General features: G+C 46.1%; 1 protein-coding gene across 3 annotated transcripts in view; it reads left to right on the forward strand.

Moving 5' to 3' along the window:
* Nucleotides 1–19,766, forward strand: part of PAX7 (paired box 7) — a 101,252-nt gene that overhangs the window by 35,909 nt on the left and 45,577 nt on the right. For all 3 annotated transcript variants that reach the window (XM_072883854.1, XM_072883853.1, XM_072883855.1), the window contains exon 5: nucleotides 13,792–13,991. In XM_072883854.1, the coding sequence (XP_072739955.1) occupies nucleotides 13,792–13,991 (200 nt within the window). The remainder of the gene's footprint in view (nucleotides 1–13,791; nucleotides 13,992–19,766) is intronic.

Genomic DNA, 19,766 nt, shown 5'->3' on the forward strand with positions numbered 1-19,766 from the left:
TGAAGTGTTTCAAATTTCAGGGGGAGGTAATTTCTTAATTTAGCTAAGCCAACTTACCCTATCCCAAGAGGAAAAATCTCCATGCTTGCACCCTGAATGTCCTCAGCGTGCAGAATGAAATTATTTACCAGCTGAAGAAGTATGAATATCAAAAGGTTCATTAAACATTCCAGCTAATTTTCTCTGGTCTGTAAAATTTGGTTGGGAAGAAGGGGTGGATGAAAGGGGTTAGACTTTTGCATGGTCAGTGCTCAGCTTTCAGAACTGTACATGGCGTGGAACTAACTTACATATTACTGGGCCCCTTGAAGGGTGAGTGATTCTCATGTGGGCTCATCAGTAGCTGGAAAAATATTTTTCCTGTGACACTTTGTGCACTTGCTCTGTCCGTTCAAGCCGAGGGTGAGAATTTTCTTCTTCTAACACTTCACTGCTTGGTTTTCAAGTAGGTTTCTTTGGGTTTCTGACTTTTTTTTCAAGTGCAAGTCATTAGTATCTATTTTATTTGCTGATTTTACTCAGAATCTGTTTTTGTTAGCTGCTAGTGCCAGTCCTACATGGAGCTCATGAGATGTATTTCACGTGCCCGCCACCTTGCTGGCCTGACTGCCAGAAATTAGCTCCTGCCACAGGAGACTGCATGTGTCTGTGCAGGTCCCAGAGAGCCAGACACAAAAATCCTCTCCTTTTTGCGCAGTAGTAGTCACGGGGGAACCAAAAGTTTGACGTTAGAGACATCACGTCTCTAAACAACACAGTACCAACTCTTGGCTCTCTTGATTTCTGTGACTGGCAAAGGGCATATGGTCAAAACTGAACTAAAGCAAGACCAGAGGTCTCTGCAAAGATCCCAGAGCCATTGGCCACGTGTGGGAGGGGAATCAAAAGATCCAAGGGCTTTTCAGTGTCTTCTCAAATCACAACTTCATGTTGAGATGAAGCTATTTCTTAATGGAAAAAATTCTAATAAAATAATTTGAAAACAAAGCAAGATTTTTCATTTCAGGTCAGCTGAAATGTTTCTACTACCTTAGATTGAAATCTTTTGATTCTTTATTTAAAAAAAAAAACAAACAGCCCAGTCAAACAAATTATTTAAGGCTCTCCTGAAACACTCTCACCTCCCTGCATTTGGGGGATTTGACTCTCAAACTGGAAAAATCAGGATCTGCACAATTCTGACCAAGATAGTGGCAGAAATACCTGTTCCCATCTGTGACTGACAGGCTAAAACATTTTTCTGCACATATTCAGTCTCTGCATCTGGTAAGAGCAGAGCACCGCTGCACACATCCTTCTGGTTTAATGATGGTGGGAAATGTTTTTGACTTTGCTCCTCATCTTGAATTCCTAAGCAAGAAGTAGTTGTGAAAAGTTTCAGCTTATGCTGTGTGTCTGTCAGGGCACAGTTGCCTCATAGGATCACAATCCAAGAGGAAAAGGGATCATCGCAAACTCCTGAAAGATCCCTTATTACATTTTAAAATACCTAAAGAATGAAGTCATGTATCCTGAGAAATACTTGGCAGATAAGCCCCACAGCATATCATGCATATATAGCTATCTGCCTCCTGAAAATATTCCTCTATAGGGCTGGAGACTTTGAAACTTACTTCTGTCTTGATCGTGGCCTCATGGGGCAGTTGTGTCCTGCCTTCATCAGGGCTAAAGGACGTGTTCAGCACAGCTCTGCTCTGGTGGTGGGGTTGGCCTCCCCCCCACCCCTTGAGAAGAACTGGCATCTGAGACTCCCAAGTATTTAATTTGGGCAAAATACGCTCTAACCTTTACTGCAAAAATAGAACTTCAGAGCTGTGGTCTGAGGGGAAATGGAGGCTGTGGACATTATGTAGTCTTCAGAGAGCCTAGCTTGGCTCTGAGCTTAACACAGTTCAGTTCTCATGGAGTGAGCTGCCTCTTATTTCAGCTGGGCCTATTCACTCTGGAACCTAGTGATGGAAAGCGTCAGCAGAGGAAAACGTTTTGTAGCCAGTGCTAACAGGCATGAAAGAGCACCAGTACTTCTATCACGATGCTGTGCCTACTGTTCTGGGAAAGCATCTTGTTACAGTGTCAGAAGTGGCAAAAAAATTGCTACTGGGCTTCAGGGTCCCATCAGCAGAACAGGCACTTCTGTTGCCTGGCTTGTCACTCTGGACTGGAAATTTTGCTGGCAGCACAGCTGGGGCTGTGTCCCTGATGGATGCCTTTGAGCGCCATCGTGTAATAAACAGCAGTGTGTCAAGAGGTAGTATATTTGCTCACTTGTGCATACACTACACCTGCCCTGAAGCAAATGTCGGCCAAGCAGGAGGTAGGACATAGCATCGAGGAGGTGAGCACAGGTTCTGGTTTGGCTGTCAGGCTCCTGTCCAGTTTGGTTCTTGAAGAGAATCCCTGTCCCAGGACCTGCAGTAGAAGCTGTCACACAAGCCTGTATGCCTCTTGTCCTCACTGGTGGTCAAGAATAAAAGCAAAAAGACGCTGAACAGTTACTGAGACAGCAGGTAGCAGATCTGTAATGGTGTCTCTTTTTTTTGGCTGCCTTGCCCCTAGCTTGTGCTAGCGCAGCCCCCTCGCTCGTCGACCTCGTCTTGCTCTGAGCCACCTCCTCCCCCCTCTCCACCCCAAGCTTATTTCCCGGCCGCTGGAGGTTTTAATATTCAAGCCGTACCTTCCACATGAGCTGTGCTGAAGAGTTGACGTGTCGGAGTTTATTGATATCACATCGGGCTGCGCAGGGCTGTCAGCTGCACATTCAGCCTTTAGCGACCCCCTAAGGTGCGGGCTCTGGCAGCTCTAAAGGAATCTGCACAAAAACGCCTTTTTGTTTTGTCCAAGGTGAGACAATGCGAACAGGGCCCTGCACCAGATGACAGGGCTGATAAAGGACCAAGCGGCGCAGGGATATCTTTCTTTCTTTTCACTCCTTCATTCAATCCTTCTTTCTGTCACTTGCATTCTCTCCTCCCTATACTTTTCTTTCTTCTCTTTCTTCTCCCGGCTCAGCTAGCAGAGAGCAGCAGAGACAAGCAGAGGGGTTCAATTGCAGGCGAATGTCACAGTCCAGCTTCTCAACACATTTTCAGCGGCAGCCGGAATTGCTGTTGCCCAACTTGACGAGGGGCATGCTCTGCTTGCAGGTCCTTTTCTCCTGGAGCTCTTTACAGTCACATACTTTGGTGTTTTCTCCGTGGGCTGAAATTAATGTAAAGCTGTGAGTGTTTGTGTGTGTTGGGAGAAAAGTAGGCAGGGGAGGAGTGTAAATACGGGGAGAAAGACGGAGGAGCCAGCAGAGGAGCAGTAGAGAGAACAGGAAAGCAAGTGGAAGTAGCAGTGAAGCAAGAGAGGATGTGTGTATATATACACACGTATGTATGTATATATATTGTGTATGCATATATGTAAATAAAAAAGCATAAGGACACAGGAAAGGGAAGAAAGCAGAAGAGGGGCAAAAGAATCCGACGTTCTCCAAGGACAACTGCCTTAATGACTTTTGCTGCATCCCTCTGTTTTCACAGACACGGTAGAGGACAAAGTAAAGGAAGCAAAGTGGTTGCTCGTGCCCGCTCTCGCACACCTCTTGGCTTCAGGCAGTCGGTCTGACATTCAGATAAATGAAGCAGGGCTTGCAAACAGCAGGAGGAATGTGTTTCTCATGTGTGGTTAAGTGGTCTCTGGTGCCTCATTCTCACAGGCTGGTTTTTCAGGATTGGGAAAGGTTTATGAGGTTAAATTTGTTTATCTTTCCTGAAAGAGTCTTATATTGAAAGGTCTTTAACTTGATGTATCCAGCCAGGGAGGCCCAGAGCTGGAACAGCAGAGGAACTACAGGACAAGATTAAGGGCCATTGGCAGAGCTATACAGGAGTTTAGGATGAAAATAAAAGAGGGTGTTGCAAATCGGGATGGAGGAGCAATGATAGAGCTGTGCAGGGACCCCAGGGTAAGAATAGCAAGGCAGCTATCGGCCAAGATTGAGATGTGCTGGCAGAGCACGTGGGGCCCAGAACTGGAACAGAAGGGGTGGCAGTACTTCAAGTACACGAGCAGAGCCGTGCTGGGACAAAGCCAGGGCGAGCAGAGGTTGTCACAGACGAGAAACTGTGAAACCTGGATTTGTGCGCCTCGCTAGGATGCTAGACATCTGAGATGGCATGTCTGTGCATACGTGATGTGCTGATGAACACGCTACACCAAGTGGATTCCAGCCCAGAGCTGGAGAAAGGTAACGTTTGCTTAGATATCACCCTGTGGTGCTTCTTGCTCTGTCAGCTTTGAGAAAATTACTAAGTAAAAACTACTGGAGTAGGTTAAGGATGGGGGATTGGGGCTGGCATAGAAGAGCACATGTTTCTCAAGATGAGAACCGAGGTATAAGGGCAAAACTGCCCAGAGATGCCTGTCATCTGGCTGGGGTCAGTTCTGAGTCTCTCTCCTGTGGATCCGAGTGTTATTTTCACAAAGGCGTTTGAATAGTACAGCATCTTTTCTATTACAGTATTTGTACCTCTAGGCACCCTCGGGGCGTGGTCGTAACGCACGTGAGGAGTGGCTAGATATTGTGCTCAGAATGAGGAGGCAAACTGGTGTAACGGGCTCCTGGAGGTTCACCCCCTTACTATAGTGGCTGTGACGTTATGTACACTTGCTGCTCGGGGAAAACGGGCAGGGCTGGAGCACAAAGAGTGGGATTACAGCAAGCTGGGCATCACCAGGGTTTCCTTGCATCTCCTTGGCCCCCAGCTGGAGCTTCAACGCGGTTGAGGCATGGCATGAACTCAGTGGGTGAGAGTCAGGGACTCAAGCTGAGCACCGGGCAGAGAGGCTGCGTGCTGACTTGGGGCCATTCCATATTGCTGCGCCAGGCAAGAGCTAAGTACCTGTGCCAGGAACAGTGCTGAAACAACACACGGGGTACCAAGCTAAACATGTACATTTAATTTTGTCCTTTGGTCAGTCACCTACTGTTTTTTCAACCCCAGGTACCACATACACACTAGTCCTTCTTGCCTGGATAAAGGGCCAGGCTTTGTACACTGCAGGCCAGGTAATCTGTCTTGGGTTTGCCTGCTTCTTTAACTTGTAAGTCAAAGCAGTTATCAGAGGATCAGATCTCCCATCCTTAATGCTAGCAGGCTTCCAGCATCCCGGGTACCTATGCCCAGTTGTCCTGCGCAGCTCAGACCCTTGAGTGGGACGTGTTTGCACTGCTCCATCAACTTCCCTGCGTCTATGAGAAATTCTTTTACGGGAACTGGAGAGATGAAGCTGAAAAGGGAAGAAAGCAAAAAAGGGAAAACTCCAGAGAAAGTGAGCAGACCTTTTCTTCTCCTTGCCTCTTTATTCCCCCTGTATCCCAGCTGGTCTCCCTTTGCTTCCTGATTTTGGGAGCACTATTGATGCCTCTCTAACTACATCGTTTCAATGCAAATAGAGGAGCCAGCAAGCTCTTGCAGTCCCTCTCGTGCAGCCCTCCACTGGATCCTGCGCCTGCCACAAGCACGCGGCTATGAATATTGAAGTGAAAAAGGGGCCTTTTATGGACTTCACAGATGTGCTGGGGAGTTGGGGCAGGCCTCATTACCTCGGGGTTCTTTAAAAGGCCAAACAAAAGCCAGAAGAAAGAGTGTTAGGGGTGGAGGGGGCAGGGAGGCGAGAACTAGAAAAAAGTTGAAAGAAAAGAAAAGACGACTGGAGTTGATGGATATTCCATCTGTTTATATTCAGGCCAGTGCTGGGAATTAACAAAGGCTGTTGGAGACGTAGGCTCTCTTTTGCCCTCCCTCCCTCCCTATCTTCCTCCAAATGTTCTGGATGATTTGGTTTTGTTCACTACTCGCAAGGAACAGAATATGTTGTGGTTTTTGTGACCATGTGTCTTTGCATGGGGGCACTGCAGCTGGTACCTATGTTGCCAGACCCTGATTTGCGGTAGGATTTGTTGGGGCCCTGATGTCTCTTACTACTTTCACATGCAGAGTAGATGGAGCCTCCGGGGCCAGATCCCTCCACCGAGATAAATGAGTACAGCTTCTTGGCTTTTACCAGAACTGCACTGGTGTATGTCAGCAAAGGAGTCTGCTTGGTCTACATGCGTGGTATGGATTATGAAAGAGCATCTGGTTAGGGATGCAATTTCTTCCTCTTTGTGGGCTTGGAAAAGCCCTCATCTAGTTTAGCTTCCAGCTTCAAGGCAAAGGTACGTCCCAACCTGAACGGAGTTACCTGGAATGGCTGCAATTGATACAGAGAGGAATGCAGAGAGCTGTTGGCCGTGTCTTCACTCAGTGCAAGTCCTCATATTGGCAAGAGGCTTTTGGTGATGGATGACTCTCCCAAGGAAAACAGGGTCTTTCTAGCTTTTTCTTTCCAAAATCTTGTGGTTGTGCCTATGAACCCAGCTAGAACTGAGCCCAGAAGGCTAAGGTATTCGTTCACGGAGATGTAGGGATTTTATAGTGGAAAATGCAGGTGAATTTTGTACCTCTGTGCGTCCCAAACTGGCACTCTAACCAAAGAGAAGTTTATATTCTTTTGTTTAGAGGCATATATGTATTTCATGGCCAAGTGCCAGGTGAAATACTCCTGTATACAAGTTTTCTGAAAATCCCAAAACCAATTCATGAGTTAGGAGGCAAATTCTGGCAGAGCTGGGAGGAAAGTAAGTTTTGGGTGAATGCTCAGGGAATTAGGACAGCCAGAACCAGGTAAAACTTAATACGTTGCACCACCTTTGAGTCTTCAAGCCCAGAATGTGAATGTGGGGCTCCTCCTGGGTGAATCTTTGGGATTCAGACATGGAGGAATCATCGGATCCCTCGTTCCAAGCCAGAACAGGTTGTGTGGTTCTCACCGTGGTCATCCTGCTGGCTGGCCGTGTCCCGTTACTCACGTGTGGGGAGCTGTGCACACTTGGATACCTTTTGCATACGCTCCCTTTTCATCCATTAAACCTCCAGCTTTCCTTCCTACAGCTTCTCCTTCCACATATGATCTCACTCATTCAGTAGAGATCTTGACATGATGAGGGAATTATCCCACTGTGAAACACCTCTCTCTTTGACCCCCCCCACCCTTTTCTATATTCACCCCAGACAGACAGACAGACACACACACAGTCTGTGCCTCCCTGTTCAAGAGCATCAGCTCTACTGTGAGTATTATTTCCAGGTTGTAAAGCCCATAATGGACATTACCTCAGTCTGTAGTTTGGTTACAGCTGGCCAGTTCAGTGCTGGAATTAAAAAAAAAAATAAAATAGAAAAATACCCAAACCTTTACCTTCTAAGGCCCCTGCTCTAATGCTTTGCTGAACACTGCAGTCCCCAGCTGAGCTGTAAATGACTTTTTCATTTTCCTAGGCCTGCTACCCGGTCTGTTTGGTATTCAAGGGCACCCCACCAACAGGCACTATCATTCTGCTCGGGCCGAATTACTTGATTAAAACGCATATCAACTATTATGTGATTCGTTTTCTGCCGCTGCTCCACACCACAGCCCTCTAAACTATGTTAAACTGTAATACAGCTGTGCAGGCATGAGCAAATGCTGGAGAATGAGGAGTTTACAGGTTGGAAAGGGGAGGGAGGGGGAAACCCAAGCTTTATTGTATGCGCTGTGTCGATTATTGTTTTTTTGTGTCTGGGAATGTGCTTGGACAGGGGAAGGGGGGTGAGAGATGAATTTGAAACACCTCTGTCCCCCTTTGCAGTCCCACCTGCTGTTGAATAGGTTTGGAGGTGAGCGGGGGTTATTCTGTGCACACATATGCACCTGTCTCTCATTGTGAACTCAGGACTTCATCGTTTTCCAAGAAGAGAGAGAAAAGGGTGTTCTGGTTTTCACGTTGGAAAGAAAAATCAAGGCAATACAATTCTGTGCCTGCGACGCTGCCACTGTGTCGCCCTGCTCTCAGGCTTTTCACAGTCTTGTTTGCATTTTGATGGGTTTTGTTTGCTTTCTGCCAGAGGGAAAGGCAGATGCTAAGAAGTCAGGGAGAGTTTCAGCTCTTGCTTCTGAAGCTGTTAACTGCAGGGTCCAACACAGGGGACATGCTTTCTGAATAAATGGCTGCATCTTGGTGATCTTTGTTCATCCCGCATCCTTTTGGGGGAGTAGAAAGTGCGAGGTGTGCAGTCCCACCCTTCTTGCTCCATTCTGGTCCACGGCCAGGATCTCAGATACAACATATTTTATTATTTCAGGCCCTCATGACAAGGTACCCACAATCGGGAGCCATTTTCACCTGTGAGATGGGTACCTCCTCACTGCCTCACAGCAATGTGGCTCCATTTATTAAGGCAATGTCAGGCAGCAAAAGCATCACGTGGCAAGTGAAGCCTTCCCTTTTCAAGGTCATTGAGAGACTCTTTAATTGTCCTCCAGTATAAAATAACTTGAAGCTATTTTATGTACCTGAAGTTCAGGTACGTATGGGACTGGAAAAGTACGTTTATGCAGGGGTAGCTGTTGGGGCCACCAAGCACGACAGCTTTGGTGGATGGAGAGCATTGAGAGGAAGGGGGGGCCTGGTGTGGGCTGTAACGTGGGGGTGCTCAGATCTTCCTGGTACCTTCAAAGTGAGATTTTTCTTACTTCTCTCATGCCATTAAATCCAAGTTCCCTTGTGGCTGCATTAGCTTCCCAGCCAGTCACCTCCAGATCTGGTTTCGTGGTGTGTTGCCATTGCTCCAGCAGTGTCTGGGTGAGCTTGCTAAAACCAGTTGCAGCACAAAAGGTGCAGTTATAGCTAAGCCATTCACAAAACCATTCCCTCCCCCCTCTTCATCTCTCCCCTCCAACACACATTTAATTTTTAGGATGGTGCAGCTGGAAGCAAGAGAGAAAGAGAGAGAGGAAATGAGATGAGAAATACTGCAGGAGAGAATGTTCAGCTCCCCTTTACCCTCTAACAAAATCCGATCCCCACTTTAATGAATGCGTTTTCATGTCTGGTCCTGTCTGCCAATCCTTCCAGACGGCACCAAGGTGCTTCAAGACAAGGCAGCAGGTCCTTGTAGAGCATCAAGGGCTCAGTCTGAGCCTGGAGGGTCTTGTTGTGGCCGATTCCACCTAATCCTGTTGATTAATTTAACTCCAGGGCTAAGAGGCACCCAGAAGCAGTGAATGGAGGTGGAGAGGAGAAAGGCGGAGGGGGAGGAAGGGAAATAGAGGAGTAAAGGGAATGGGGAGAGGGAGGACACGTCCAGTCCATAATTATGGAGGGTTTTTCTTGTTCCTTTCCTTGAGCCCCAGTCAACTTCTATTCCTTTCAAACCCCTCCAGAGAGCTCTGCCCAGCTCTTGCTAATTGTACCCCAACCTGAATCGGCAGCATTATTCAGGAATGTGAGTTTGTGGGCCATAATTTACACATTTCCTCATGCTAGAATGGGTCCTAGGACAAGCCCGGGCTTATATTTGTCACCTTTCCTATGCCATCCTGCGTACGCACCTGCACACATGCTCTGGCTGCACTCATTTCCATGGGGAGAAAAAAACATTTTGGTTTATTCAGTTTTCCCAGCTCATCCTCCGTGAAGATGTGGGACTTGACATTGGTCCACACAAACCTTCAGCAAGTCCCTTCACACGGTTGTCTCTCCTTTTTTGCACGAGCTGTGTTGTATCCCTGCTCCAAGAAGGTGCCTGTACATCTGAATGCCCCCCCCCGAGCAGAGGGAAGAGCTTATGAATTTTCACACTGGCAACTTTGCTTTCATTCCCATCATGAAGCCTATGTCTCTTTATTTCTAAGAATATTGCAAAGCAAAGAGACTTTGGCAGTTTGGGTTTTTTCTTTCTGAGCTACAGAGCAGTTATGCTAAATAATAAAGATGGAATGACTCTTAAAAAAAAAATATATATATATATAGTGGGATCAGTGTGTGTGTCCTGTAATACACACACTTTTCTCTTAGTTTTTCCTTTTCTCTGACTTGTCCTCCCATGAGATTTTTCCCTCCATTCACCTCTCCATTCTGTTCTTTTCTGTCAATCTTTAGCCAGTATGTTATCCTAGGGGAGCTGCGTATCGGACAGCTAGCTGTTTCCCATCCTTCATCACAACTAGTGATTGGTAAGCCACACAAGAAGCTGCTGCTAGATATTTCTCCACCTTCATATTTACAGGGTGTTCATTGCTGTCTGTGCCGAGTAAGTGTAAAATGCTCCCAGCACGTGCTAATGATTATTTCTATGGCAATAGCCCCGTTGTGCTGGAGGCTGCAAACTGGGATTCTCCCCCTGCTCATGCTGCTGGCAGTGCCATGCATCCATTTTTCACACAGGGATGTGTGGCAAAAAATGGAGTGTTCAAGTTTTGGATTAATCCCCCTGGACTTGCCTAGTGAGAGAGTCTCCTTGAGTTACTCCTGCAGCTTCGTAAAACTTCTTATTGTACAGAAACTTTGCAGAGATTATGGCAGTGATTCATCCAGTAGGGTTTCAGCTGTTTAGGAATGGAAAAGACCTGTTAGATCCTTGAGTTGCATCTTAGGCAGGTAAGGGAGACTGTCCCCTGATAATAGGGGATGCATTAGATAATAGGCTCGTACCACAGTCTGTCTCAGCTGAAAGACTTTCTATATTATTTAATGAATCTGTGTCTGACAGCAGCAGCTGCATCCTACTAAGACCAGCTGGTTCCAGACATGCCCTGGGATTTTTCTTGCTCTCTTGGTTTCATCTTTGTAGTCGGGTTGTTGGAGCCTTGAACTTGGCACGAGGAGCTGTGGCTTCTTTTCCCAGCTTTGCTCCTGACTCACAGGGTGACCGTAGGTGGGTGACTTCCGCCATCCCTGCCACGGTTGTAAAATGGAGATAATGCCAGTCGGGAGCTGTTTGGAGACTTGCGGATAGAAAGTGTTATGTCAGTTTATATTGCCAGGTTTGGCTCTCTACCCTTTTAACCCTGTAGCCAGCATGATGACCAGCACAGTTGCTGGTGCTGCTGTGAGTAAGACAGATTGTTACTCATGACAATTAGTTGTCCTCTTCCAAAACTTTGTGGCCAAATCAGCATTGAAGAAAGTTTGGCTGTTTTCCCTTCCAGGCTTTTGCAGCAAAAAAAGTGAGCAAAGCGAAGTGTGGGAGATGAAACATGTTGCAGATCCTTTTCTAGACTGTTTTTTCCTCACTTGGGGAGATACTGGATCCCAAGTTTGTTGTATATTATGTAAGCAGTTGGACCAAGCAAGCGGACAAGCTGCAGGTAGCTGTTACAGCATTGCTATCAAGTGGCCAAGAGAAGAGTTAGATCTTAAACAAGTCATTTTGACATTGCTGTCACCATAGTACTTGCCAAGCAGGTTGGGGCTTTGTTGCACCAGGCGTGAAACACGCTGCAAATGACAATTCCTGTGCTAAAGAGCTCACAGGCTGAAAGTTGCTACTAAGCGTGCTTATTAACTATACAGAAATGCATATTTACTATAAAGAAATATGCTCAGCTGCAGAGTTAAATGACATTTAACTTAGTATATTTTCCTTCCCCTTCCTCACACTGGCCCTCTCACATCCTGTACCAAAATACACCTCCATCCTTCTTTTTTTTCATATCAAGTATTTCCAGAAAAGATACTAACTAATTAAATCAATAATAGCCGGTGACTTAAGTGATTAACTGAAAGAAATTTACTGTATGTTATAGGTTTCCAGATGTGCTTTTGCACAGCATGGTACTCTAAGGTCCAGATGTGTTTCTACCTGCCCCGAATCATCTGGGATCCAGATGTGGAGGGCTGTTATTTTCAAGTACAGATGTTCCTTTTACACCACTTGAGACGCTAGACCTTTCCTGAAAATAGACATAACCCAAAAGCTAGTTTAGTAACAAATTTCTGCTATGTATGGTGAAACCGTCTTTAAAATGTGGGACAGATGCTGCTCCCCTGTAGTCAACAGGGAATTTCTCACTGACTTCAGTGAGAAATAAAGGGTTCTTGATTTAAAAAGGTGAATGTGTGTAAAGACCCTGTGTATTGGTAAGCCAGAGCTAGAAGAAGCGAAAATCTCTTAAGGTGATGCGTTTGCCCCCAAAACAAGCCACCCACTCCTCTGCAGCAGTTTCTCTGACTCCAGCGCAACTGTAGTTAGCTGAGTTCTGACACCGCATCCTCCCTGTGAAGCCCCAAGACATAAAAGCATTTTTGTATTGCACCAAGCTGAATGCAATGGCATTTTGTGGTGATCTCAGTATAAACAAGTGAGCTCCGATGGGATATTTGCCTCATACTCCTCAAACTGCCGCCACTCTTGAGCAGCTGTTGGGGAAGTCACAGCTGCCGTTCCCAGCTCTGAAAAGAAAAAGGCAGATTTTTGGGTGATGATAGTATAGGAGCTGAACAAAAAGAGAGGACTGAAAAACACTATTAGTAACTTTAGGGAACTTTATCATCAAGATGAGCATATGTAAGTCCTGCTTTAATCCTAAATTAGCAAAGGTTTACTCAAGAGAAACAACATTTCTCTGTGAGCACAGTGTTTAAGCAGATTCTGCCTCTCAGTCTGTCTGTGCAGTTATTCTGAAAGATAGCAGTCAAGCTTGGTGGGGGAAAAAAAATGAGTGCACATTTAATGAGTCTCCTACTTTCATGACAGAGAAGGAAAAGGTGATAGAGGCCAGATCTTTCACCTAGCTGAAAGGTTTCATATATCATATTCTTCCTTCTCTGCTGCCATGAACCAGTGGCACATTTTTCACTGTCCCAAAGGCAGACATAAAGTTTTGGCCTGGCTGAGATCCTCCATACATCAACATCTGCACCACAGGGAACCGATAACCTGCACATCGCGCATCTTTGAAACCCAAGCTTTGCTCCATGAGAGGCCTCTGGCAAACACTAGAGCCACAGCTAACGCTGCTCTCGGCGTGTCCTCTCTAAAATCCACTGGGTCTGACTGTAGACTTGGTGAATATCAATGCAGTGCCTTCTGCTTTATCTCCAGACAAAAAAAAAAAAATCAAAACTGGGTTTACTATACTTACTTGGGTTTGATAAGGGCCTCAGGAGGCAATAGATGTGGTCCAGGGCTCAAGGCAGGGAGAGGGGAAAGGCAGAGTTCCAGGGCAAGTGAAGGTGGAGGAAGTAAGTGACCGATTAGACATTGGGAAAGGACTTTCATGACATCTTAATGCTGTAGGAGTCTGGCCTTGTGCAAAACTCCTGCTGAAATTTGGGAAGTTAAGAACTGTATCCTGTGGGCAGCCCAACCCAGAGGTGAGGCGGAGTTGGAAAGGTTTTTCCCAGCTGTAAAAATTCCTAATATTTCTTTTTTTCTTCTTGAGGTGGTTTAAAAAAATTGGAATCTCAAACACTGATACTTGAAAAAACACAGGAGGAAATTAGGCTGCACAAGTCAAAGCATTGTGTGCTGAATTTTTTTATGTGCTCATTTCAGCTTCTACATCTTTTCAATGTAAAATGTGCAACTGAAACACAGTCATTTCTAATAAAAAATGGCAATTTATTGAAATAAGTCAAGAACTGGAAGTTCTTTCACTGCAACAATTTGAATAGTGGACTTTGAACCATCCTTTTCCTGCAAACAGTTCTGATTTTCATAGGTTGTCTTTGTACAATGTGGGAAAAAATAATAGTAGGAAACTACAGAAATAGCATAAAACTGGTAGATGTATTGTACATAGACAGAGTATTTGTTTCGATGGACACCATCACAGTAGAACTGAGATTACTTTGCTGGGCTGCTTAACTCTTCCAACAGCCTTTCTCCCTATGGCTCTTTGACCACGCAAGCCTCATGTCCCATTTCTTTCCCACCCCAGGTAACAGGCTGGATGAAGGCTCTGACGTGGAATCCGAACCAGACCTGCCTTTGAAGCGCAAGCAACGCCGCAGTCGAACCACTTTCACCGCTGAGCAGCTGGAGGAGCTCGAGAAGGCCTTCGAGAGAACCCACTACCCAGACATCTACACGCGAGAGGAGCTAGCTCAGAGAACTAAGCTCACCGAGGCCCGAGTTCAGGTAAGGACTAGAGCCAGTGCATGGCAAGTCAGCCTGGTGGCACAGCTTCTTGTTTACCTTGGGGAAGGAGACGGCAGTGCTGGGGATGAAGGTGTTGAAAGGTGGTAATGTGGATGCACCTCTTCTCTGGGGCCATGTTCACAAGGATCTGGGCCTTCAGTCTAGTTCTGCAGATTCCCACGTTCCCATGGATTTGCAGATATGCCATTTGGATTTGGCCCGTTGCAGAGGTACCAGCTGGAGGGTTTCCATTCAGGTTGGGACCAGGAGCCAAACTTTCCCTAACTTGGCAAGGCATTTAGCTCTCTCTTTTCTGTTGGAGGAAATTCCATTTGCCTAGGAGGAAGCAGTGTGTGTGTATGTTTGTATTTGGTGTTTTAGGAGAAATCACACCATTTACCAACCTTGCCCAGGGGAGCAGATCATATTTTGCAAAGTTTGCAAGTTCTGTGTGTGAATTTTCATAAAACTTTTTTTTCCTCGATCTCCAGAGAGCACAAAAAGGGCGGGGGGAGGGAAGAAGAGGGGAGGAGCAGGAAGGGAGGGTTTGGAGCCGGGGGACTCTGACATCTACACGATTAATAGCCCTTGTGGGAACTCCACACAGAGACCCTTATGTCTTCCAGATAAAGGCTGGGTCAGCAGTGTGTGCAAACACGCAGAGGGATAAGGAGTGTGAACAGATCGGGGGGTATAATAGAGTCCCTTGGGGAACGGGAAGGAAAGGGGGAGGGATTGGGGATTGTGCTGGGTTAAAGAAGTGAAATGGAGACCCCAGCAGTCCGTCCTCCGTGTGGCCAGTGCGATTAGGTTTCAGGCTAAGCACAGGGGTCTCTGTGCACGCAGCCGAGAGTTGAATTGCGGGTGCTGAGAGGAGGGAAAGAGTACTCCAGGCTTGTGACAGGGAAACGGTCAGTCAATTAACCAGCTCCTCCAAAACAAAACAGGCTTTTTTTTGTTCTGCGGTTCTCAGGATAATGAGCTTGATGTGCTCGCTCAGAAGCCAAAACCGCCAAAAGTTTTTGCTGTTTTCCCCCAGCTGTCTGGGAATGGACATTTCCCCCCACACCTGGGATGTTCACTGCATAAGGACTTTTCCCATTAGCCTTCTTTCCCAAAGAAGTGCTAAGCCAGTCAGGAAACACAGATACTGTGTTTTCCTGAATCCATCATCCCTCAAGATGTGGGTATGGAGACCGCAAAAGGGAAATCTAGCAAACTTTAAACTCATTCTAGTTTTGATCTTAGCCAAAAGACTGTGCCAGAGCGTTCAACAGTAATAGTGTTAATTTGCTAGCCATCTAGGTTCATAGACAGATGGAGCTTGGGAAAGTGGCTAATTTAGGCGACTAAATTGGAAAGTGTAAATTCCCTCATTTTTGCTTTGCATATTCTGTTTCTAATTGGTCCTGCTTGTTGTGGATGGATATAAGGAGGAAATTAAAAGGGATGTTTCTGTGGCAAACAGATGAAAAAAAAGGAGTTTCAGCGGAGAACAGAGTTTAGGTAACACCTTTTTATGGGGTGAGAGAAACCTGCGTTGCATCAGCTGTGATGTGGGGAAGGGAAAAGCCCTGAAGTGCCAGGGAGTGCAAAAACTAGAGGCAGGTTCTCTCTTTTCCAAGGCGCTCTGACCTCACTGTGACAAGGCTTGGGAGAAAGGAGGGAGGTGGAAATAGAAAGGGAAAGCCTAATAAATAAATAAAGAGAACCTTTCCCTCGTCTCAAGCTGTGATCTCCGAATCCTCCTACTTGCTCCCAGGCAGCTTGCGTGGAGGTTCCTGCCAGGGCTCTAGTAGCAGCTGTTCTCTGAGGCACATTCCTGATGGCTTTCTCATTCCGACATCCTGGCAGAGTCAGCTTCTTCCCACCACTTTTAAGCCTGCCGCCCCTTGTAAAATTTTCTGGATATCAGAGCAGATCTTTTACTGGCTCTCGGGACCTACAAACATTAGTCAATCAAGTTCTTGTGGAAAAAAAAGCAAGCCACACACGCACACATCCACACATGTACCCATCCAGCAGGGAATCTTCTACCACCTTATAGTCTTACTCCTGTCTCAACAGCATTTTTAAGGCCAAGAGACGTGCTTTGGATTAAAGATGGCTGTAATAACAGTAGGGCCAGCTGAGACCAGGCTTTCTGGGTGTTAAGGGCCATGCCAACATCTACCCATCTATCTTGTCCCCAAAAGCTTATCGTGTTAACATGTAAAATGGGAGGCGGGCGTATGAAAAGTATTTTGTGACCCATAGTCACAAAGAGACTCGAGAGCAGCCTTTGCTGCTCCTCAATGTCTGGTCATTGCTTCATCCATCTTCTGCATCTGTGCCACTTGTCTGCTGTGCAGCCATGGCTGGACAATCCCCGGATCACACCCAAGTCTCTGAATCACAGCTCAGGTGTTGCTATCAGTCCTTCTTACTGTATCGTATATACACAACATCCCTGCACTAGAATCCCATTTTGCTAATCACCGTACAAGCGCTGAACAAAAGCAAGCGGGCCTGTCTGTCTCTTTGCTTCTTTCTCCTCCTCACCTCTTTGCTTTACCATGTGAAAGGTGAGCTTACCTAAGTCTCATTCGTTCTCTCTGATACCTGAGTATTCACATACCATAATCTCTTCCACGTGAAAAGCTGATAGCTCTGTTAAACTTTATTGGCAGGCCTCAGAGTCTGGCTGGTCACGCAGCTGTCCAGCTAAGTGGAAGTTTGACACGTTGACAGCTAATAAAATTCAGAAGCTGAACAACAAGAGGGGGTGGTGGTGGTGGGGTGCAGTTCCAAGCTCCGGTTTCTCATCTGCTAGGAAGATCACGGGAGGGTGAGCAATATTTTTGCAAGGTCACTGCGGTGTCTGTGTGGTTGAGATGCAGGATTCCAGCATTCAGACTTCAACACACCCAAAGGTATGAGCCGTTAAAAGGTTAATCCCAAATTGAGCATAGCCAGGGACAAGACTGCCATGGATTTCCGGAAGGATCAGGATTACAGTGCCAAATCCATGCCCAGAGAGGCCACCAGTGGAAATTCCCACTGACTTGTTTTTGTGCAAGGCAATGTCTTGACTCATGTGTCCACACTAATTGTCGAGTACTGAACAAATTCTTGCCCATCTGCAAGCTCCCATTTCCACCCTTCCAGAAAACAAGCTGTTGAATGCCAAGCGTTCATGGATTTAAAAATTAAGTCTAACAGCTAAGCAATTCACTTAGCAAATTTAATGGAAGCTTTGATTTTGATCTTGGATGTATTTTGGGTTTTTACACCAGTTTTTGCAATTATCTAACTGATGATGTCAAAGTTTTTATATGGAAAAAACCACTAAACAGGATTCTGTGATAATTTTGAAACTTTTCTCCCTGGCATTTCTAGAGAATGGACATTTTATAGAACAGCCCTTTTCTCACAAATGGTTTAGCTTTGTCAGTACAGTGTTTTTGAATAGGAAAATAGTTTTGTCAGGAAATTTTATCTGGGTGTGGAAATGATTTCTCAAAGCCATGCTAATGTCAAAAGAGACACCAGGTACATCAGTCATGGGTCTAGGGAGTTGAACATAATCCTTCTCCTAGACAATCCCATTTATGGATCTGTTTGCCCAAACGTGTTGCATTTTTAAGGCTAGTTACCAACAAACCCCAGTGCTTATTTCTGTTTTTAACTTGAACAATACCAACAGAAAGGAATATAAGGTAAAACAAAGCGGTGCATATGCCCAAATTGTCCTCAGGTCAGCACTGCAATCCCAAGTCACTTAGAAATTTGTGCAATGAAAATGTTTTTTACAAATAGACTTTGGTGCATAGGTTCCCACACAAGCAGCCCATCTCCATTTTTCCTGGTGCTATAATGAGTCAGATGTGGCAGACTCCAAAGTATTATCTCAAAAAGCTTTCCCAGAAAACTACCAAAATTGTTCCCAAAGAATAGATAGGAGCTTTTGCTTCTCAGCATCACCGGCAGATGATTCAGATGGTCATACCACAGGCAGCTGGGTACAAGCAAGCGTACCGCTAGCAAGTACGTTAATCCTAGTTCCTATGGTTTGGGCAGTGGGTGCTTTCTGGAAATAAATAAGAAGCACAAAGGGGTGGGTGCGTTGTGATGCTGTTGTCTATTATTAATCCCCAGGAAATTCCATGCACCGAGAAACTGTTATTTCAATAACAAAATTAAACTGGACAGCAGGAGTCGCAACCCAATGCTTTATTGATCATTTTTATGATGGATACCATTGTGATTTCTGCCTGGGAGAAAATGGATGTTTCATTTAATAAAAAGGCTCAGAGCAATTCTGTCTCTGAAATCTCGGTGCATTTCTAGGCTACTCACATAATATGTATTTTATGACACAGTTTCGAACTGTAGTAAACAAACAGCCATATTCTAGATCATGCTGCAGTGGCTCAGACATGCCAAGTGGAACACCAGAAAAGAAATTCCATTCAATTTTGCTTGAAATTTTTCACAAAGCAATTCTGTTCTCCATATGAAGAAGCTGAAAACACCATTTACCAGCAGTAGTCTGCAGTCTAGTTTCCAGAAAATAGATGGATTTCTCAGGAACTTCTCAAATATCTCTGTTGTGTGCTAGCGGGGACCCCAGTGCTCTTTCACTAGCTGTCACTGTGGTCAAAGGTCTATCCTGTTCCCTGAGATGGTGCTTTTTGAAGATGAAGGTATTATATGAAGGGATGGTACGGCGGTAAGCAGGTCCCCCCCAGCTCTGAGCATTAACTTGAGTCATGCAAAGCTGCTGGAGCCTAATGCTGTTTGCCTGGTGTTTTGCTTCCCAAACTCTTTGAGATGTGTCCAAACTGGCTCTTCTGAGGCAATCCCCCTCCCTTAAAGGTCAGCTGAGAATGTTTTCTTTCTTCCTGAGGGTCCGACTAGTTTACATTTCTTGTGAAGAGGGCTGCGATGAGGTTATGACACAACAGCTGCCCTGTGTTTTTGGCAGCAGCCGGGGCACTGAGAGGCTGTGCAGAGGAGCCGGCAGTTGGGGCTCTCGTTGGCAGAGCCTGGCTTGGCACGCTTGTTTTGCACGGCACGGGGCCAGCCGCGCTCTCGCACACCGGAGTGTCCAGATAGACAGCCCACGGCAAGAACAGCCCCTGGCACCGCAGCAGCCGGTCCGTGAGAACCACGGAGGCCCTGCTGGTGCGTGTGCCCAGGCACGTCGAGAGACCAGCGGTGCGATGCCAAGAGGCATCCAGCTCCCAGGAGAGGTCGGGGCGAGGGGAGTGCGCTGTTCCAGCCAGCTTAAAGAAGTGGCTCTGCAAGGTAAAGCCAGCAAGGGCTGAGTGCAGCCGAGATGGTGAGGGGGGTCCAGATGCTTCCCCCTCATGTCTCCTGGAGGTCTTGCTGCAGAACGATGTTGGTAACGAGAGAGGCCGGTTGCAGTCTTGTAACGTTACTTGCTGTTTGCTTAGCGAATCGGTGCTCAATGTCTCGTGGCATTGCTGCTGTTCTTTCACATCTCTTCAACCTGAATTAGAAACACAAATGCAATTGGATTCAAGAAAAGAGTAACCCATTGCATGCTTGCCCCAGCTAATATGCTCCAAATAAGCCTTCAGTCCACCTACTAGTCACATAAAAAATAAACAAAAATAACCTGTAAAGTAAATTACCAGGTATCCAGACTGCAGCAGCAAGTAATTTTCCACCTGAACTTTGGAAAAGCCAGAGATGATCTCTTAAAATTGCAAGCACGTCCTATGTCCGTATCTAAGGGTTTGCTTAGAAAAGCATCAGCACTTTTGGTAT

The sequence above is a fragment of the Ciconia boyciana genome, chromosome 19 (assembly GCF_034638445.1).
Source record: "Ciconia boyciana chromosome 19, ASM3463844v1, whole genome shotgun sequence".
Lineage (NCBI taxonomy): Eukaryota > Metazoa > Chordata > Aves > Ciconiiformes > Ciconiidae > Ciconia > Ciconia boyciana.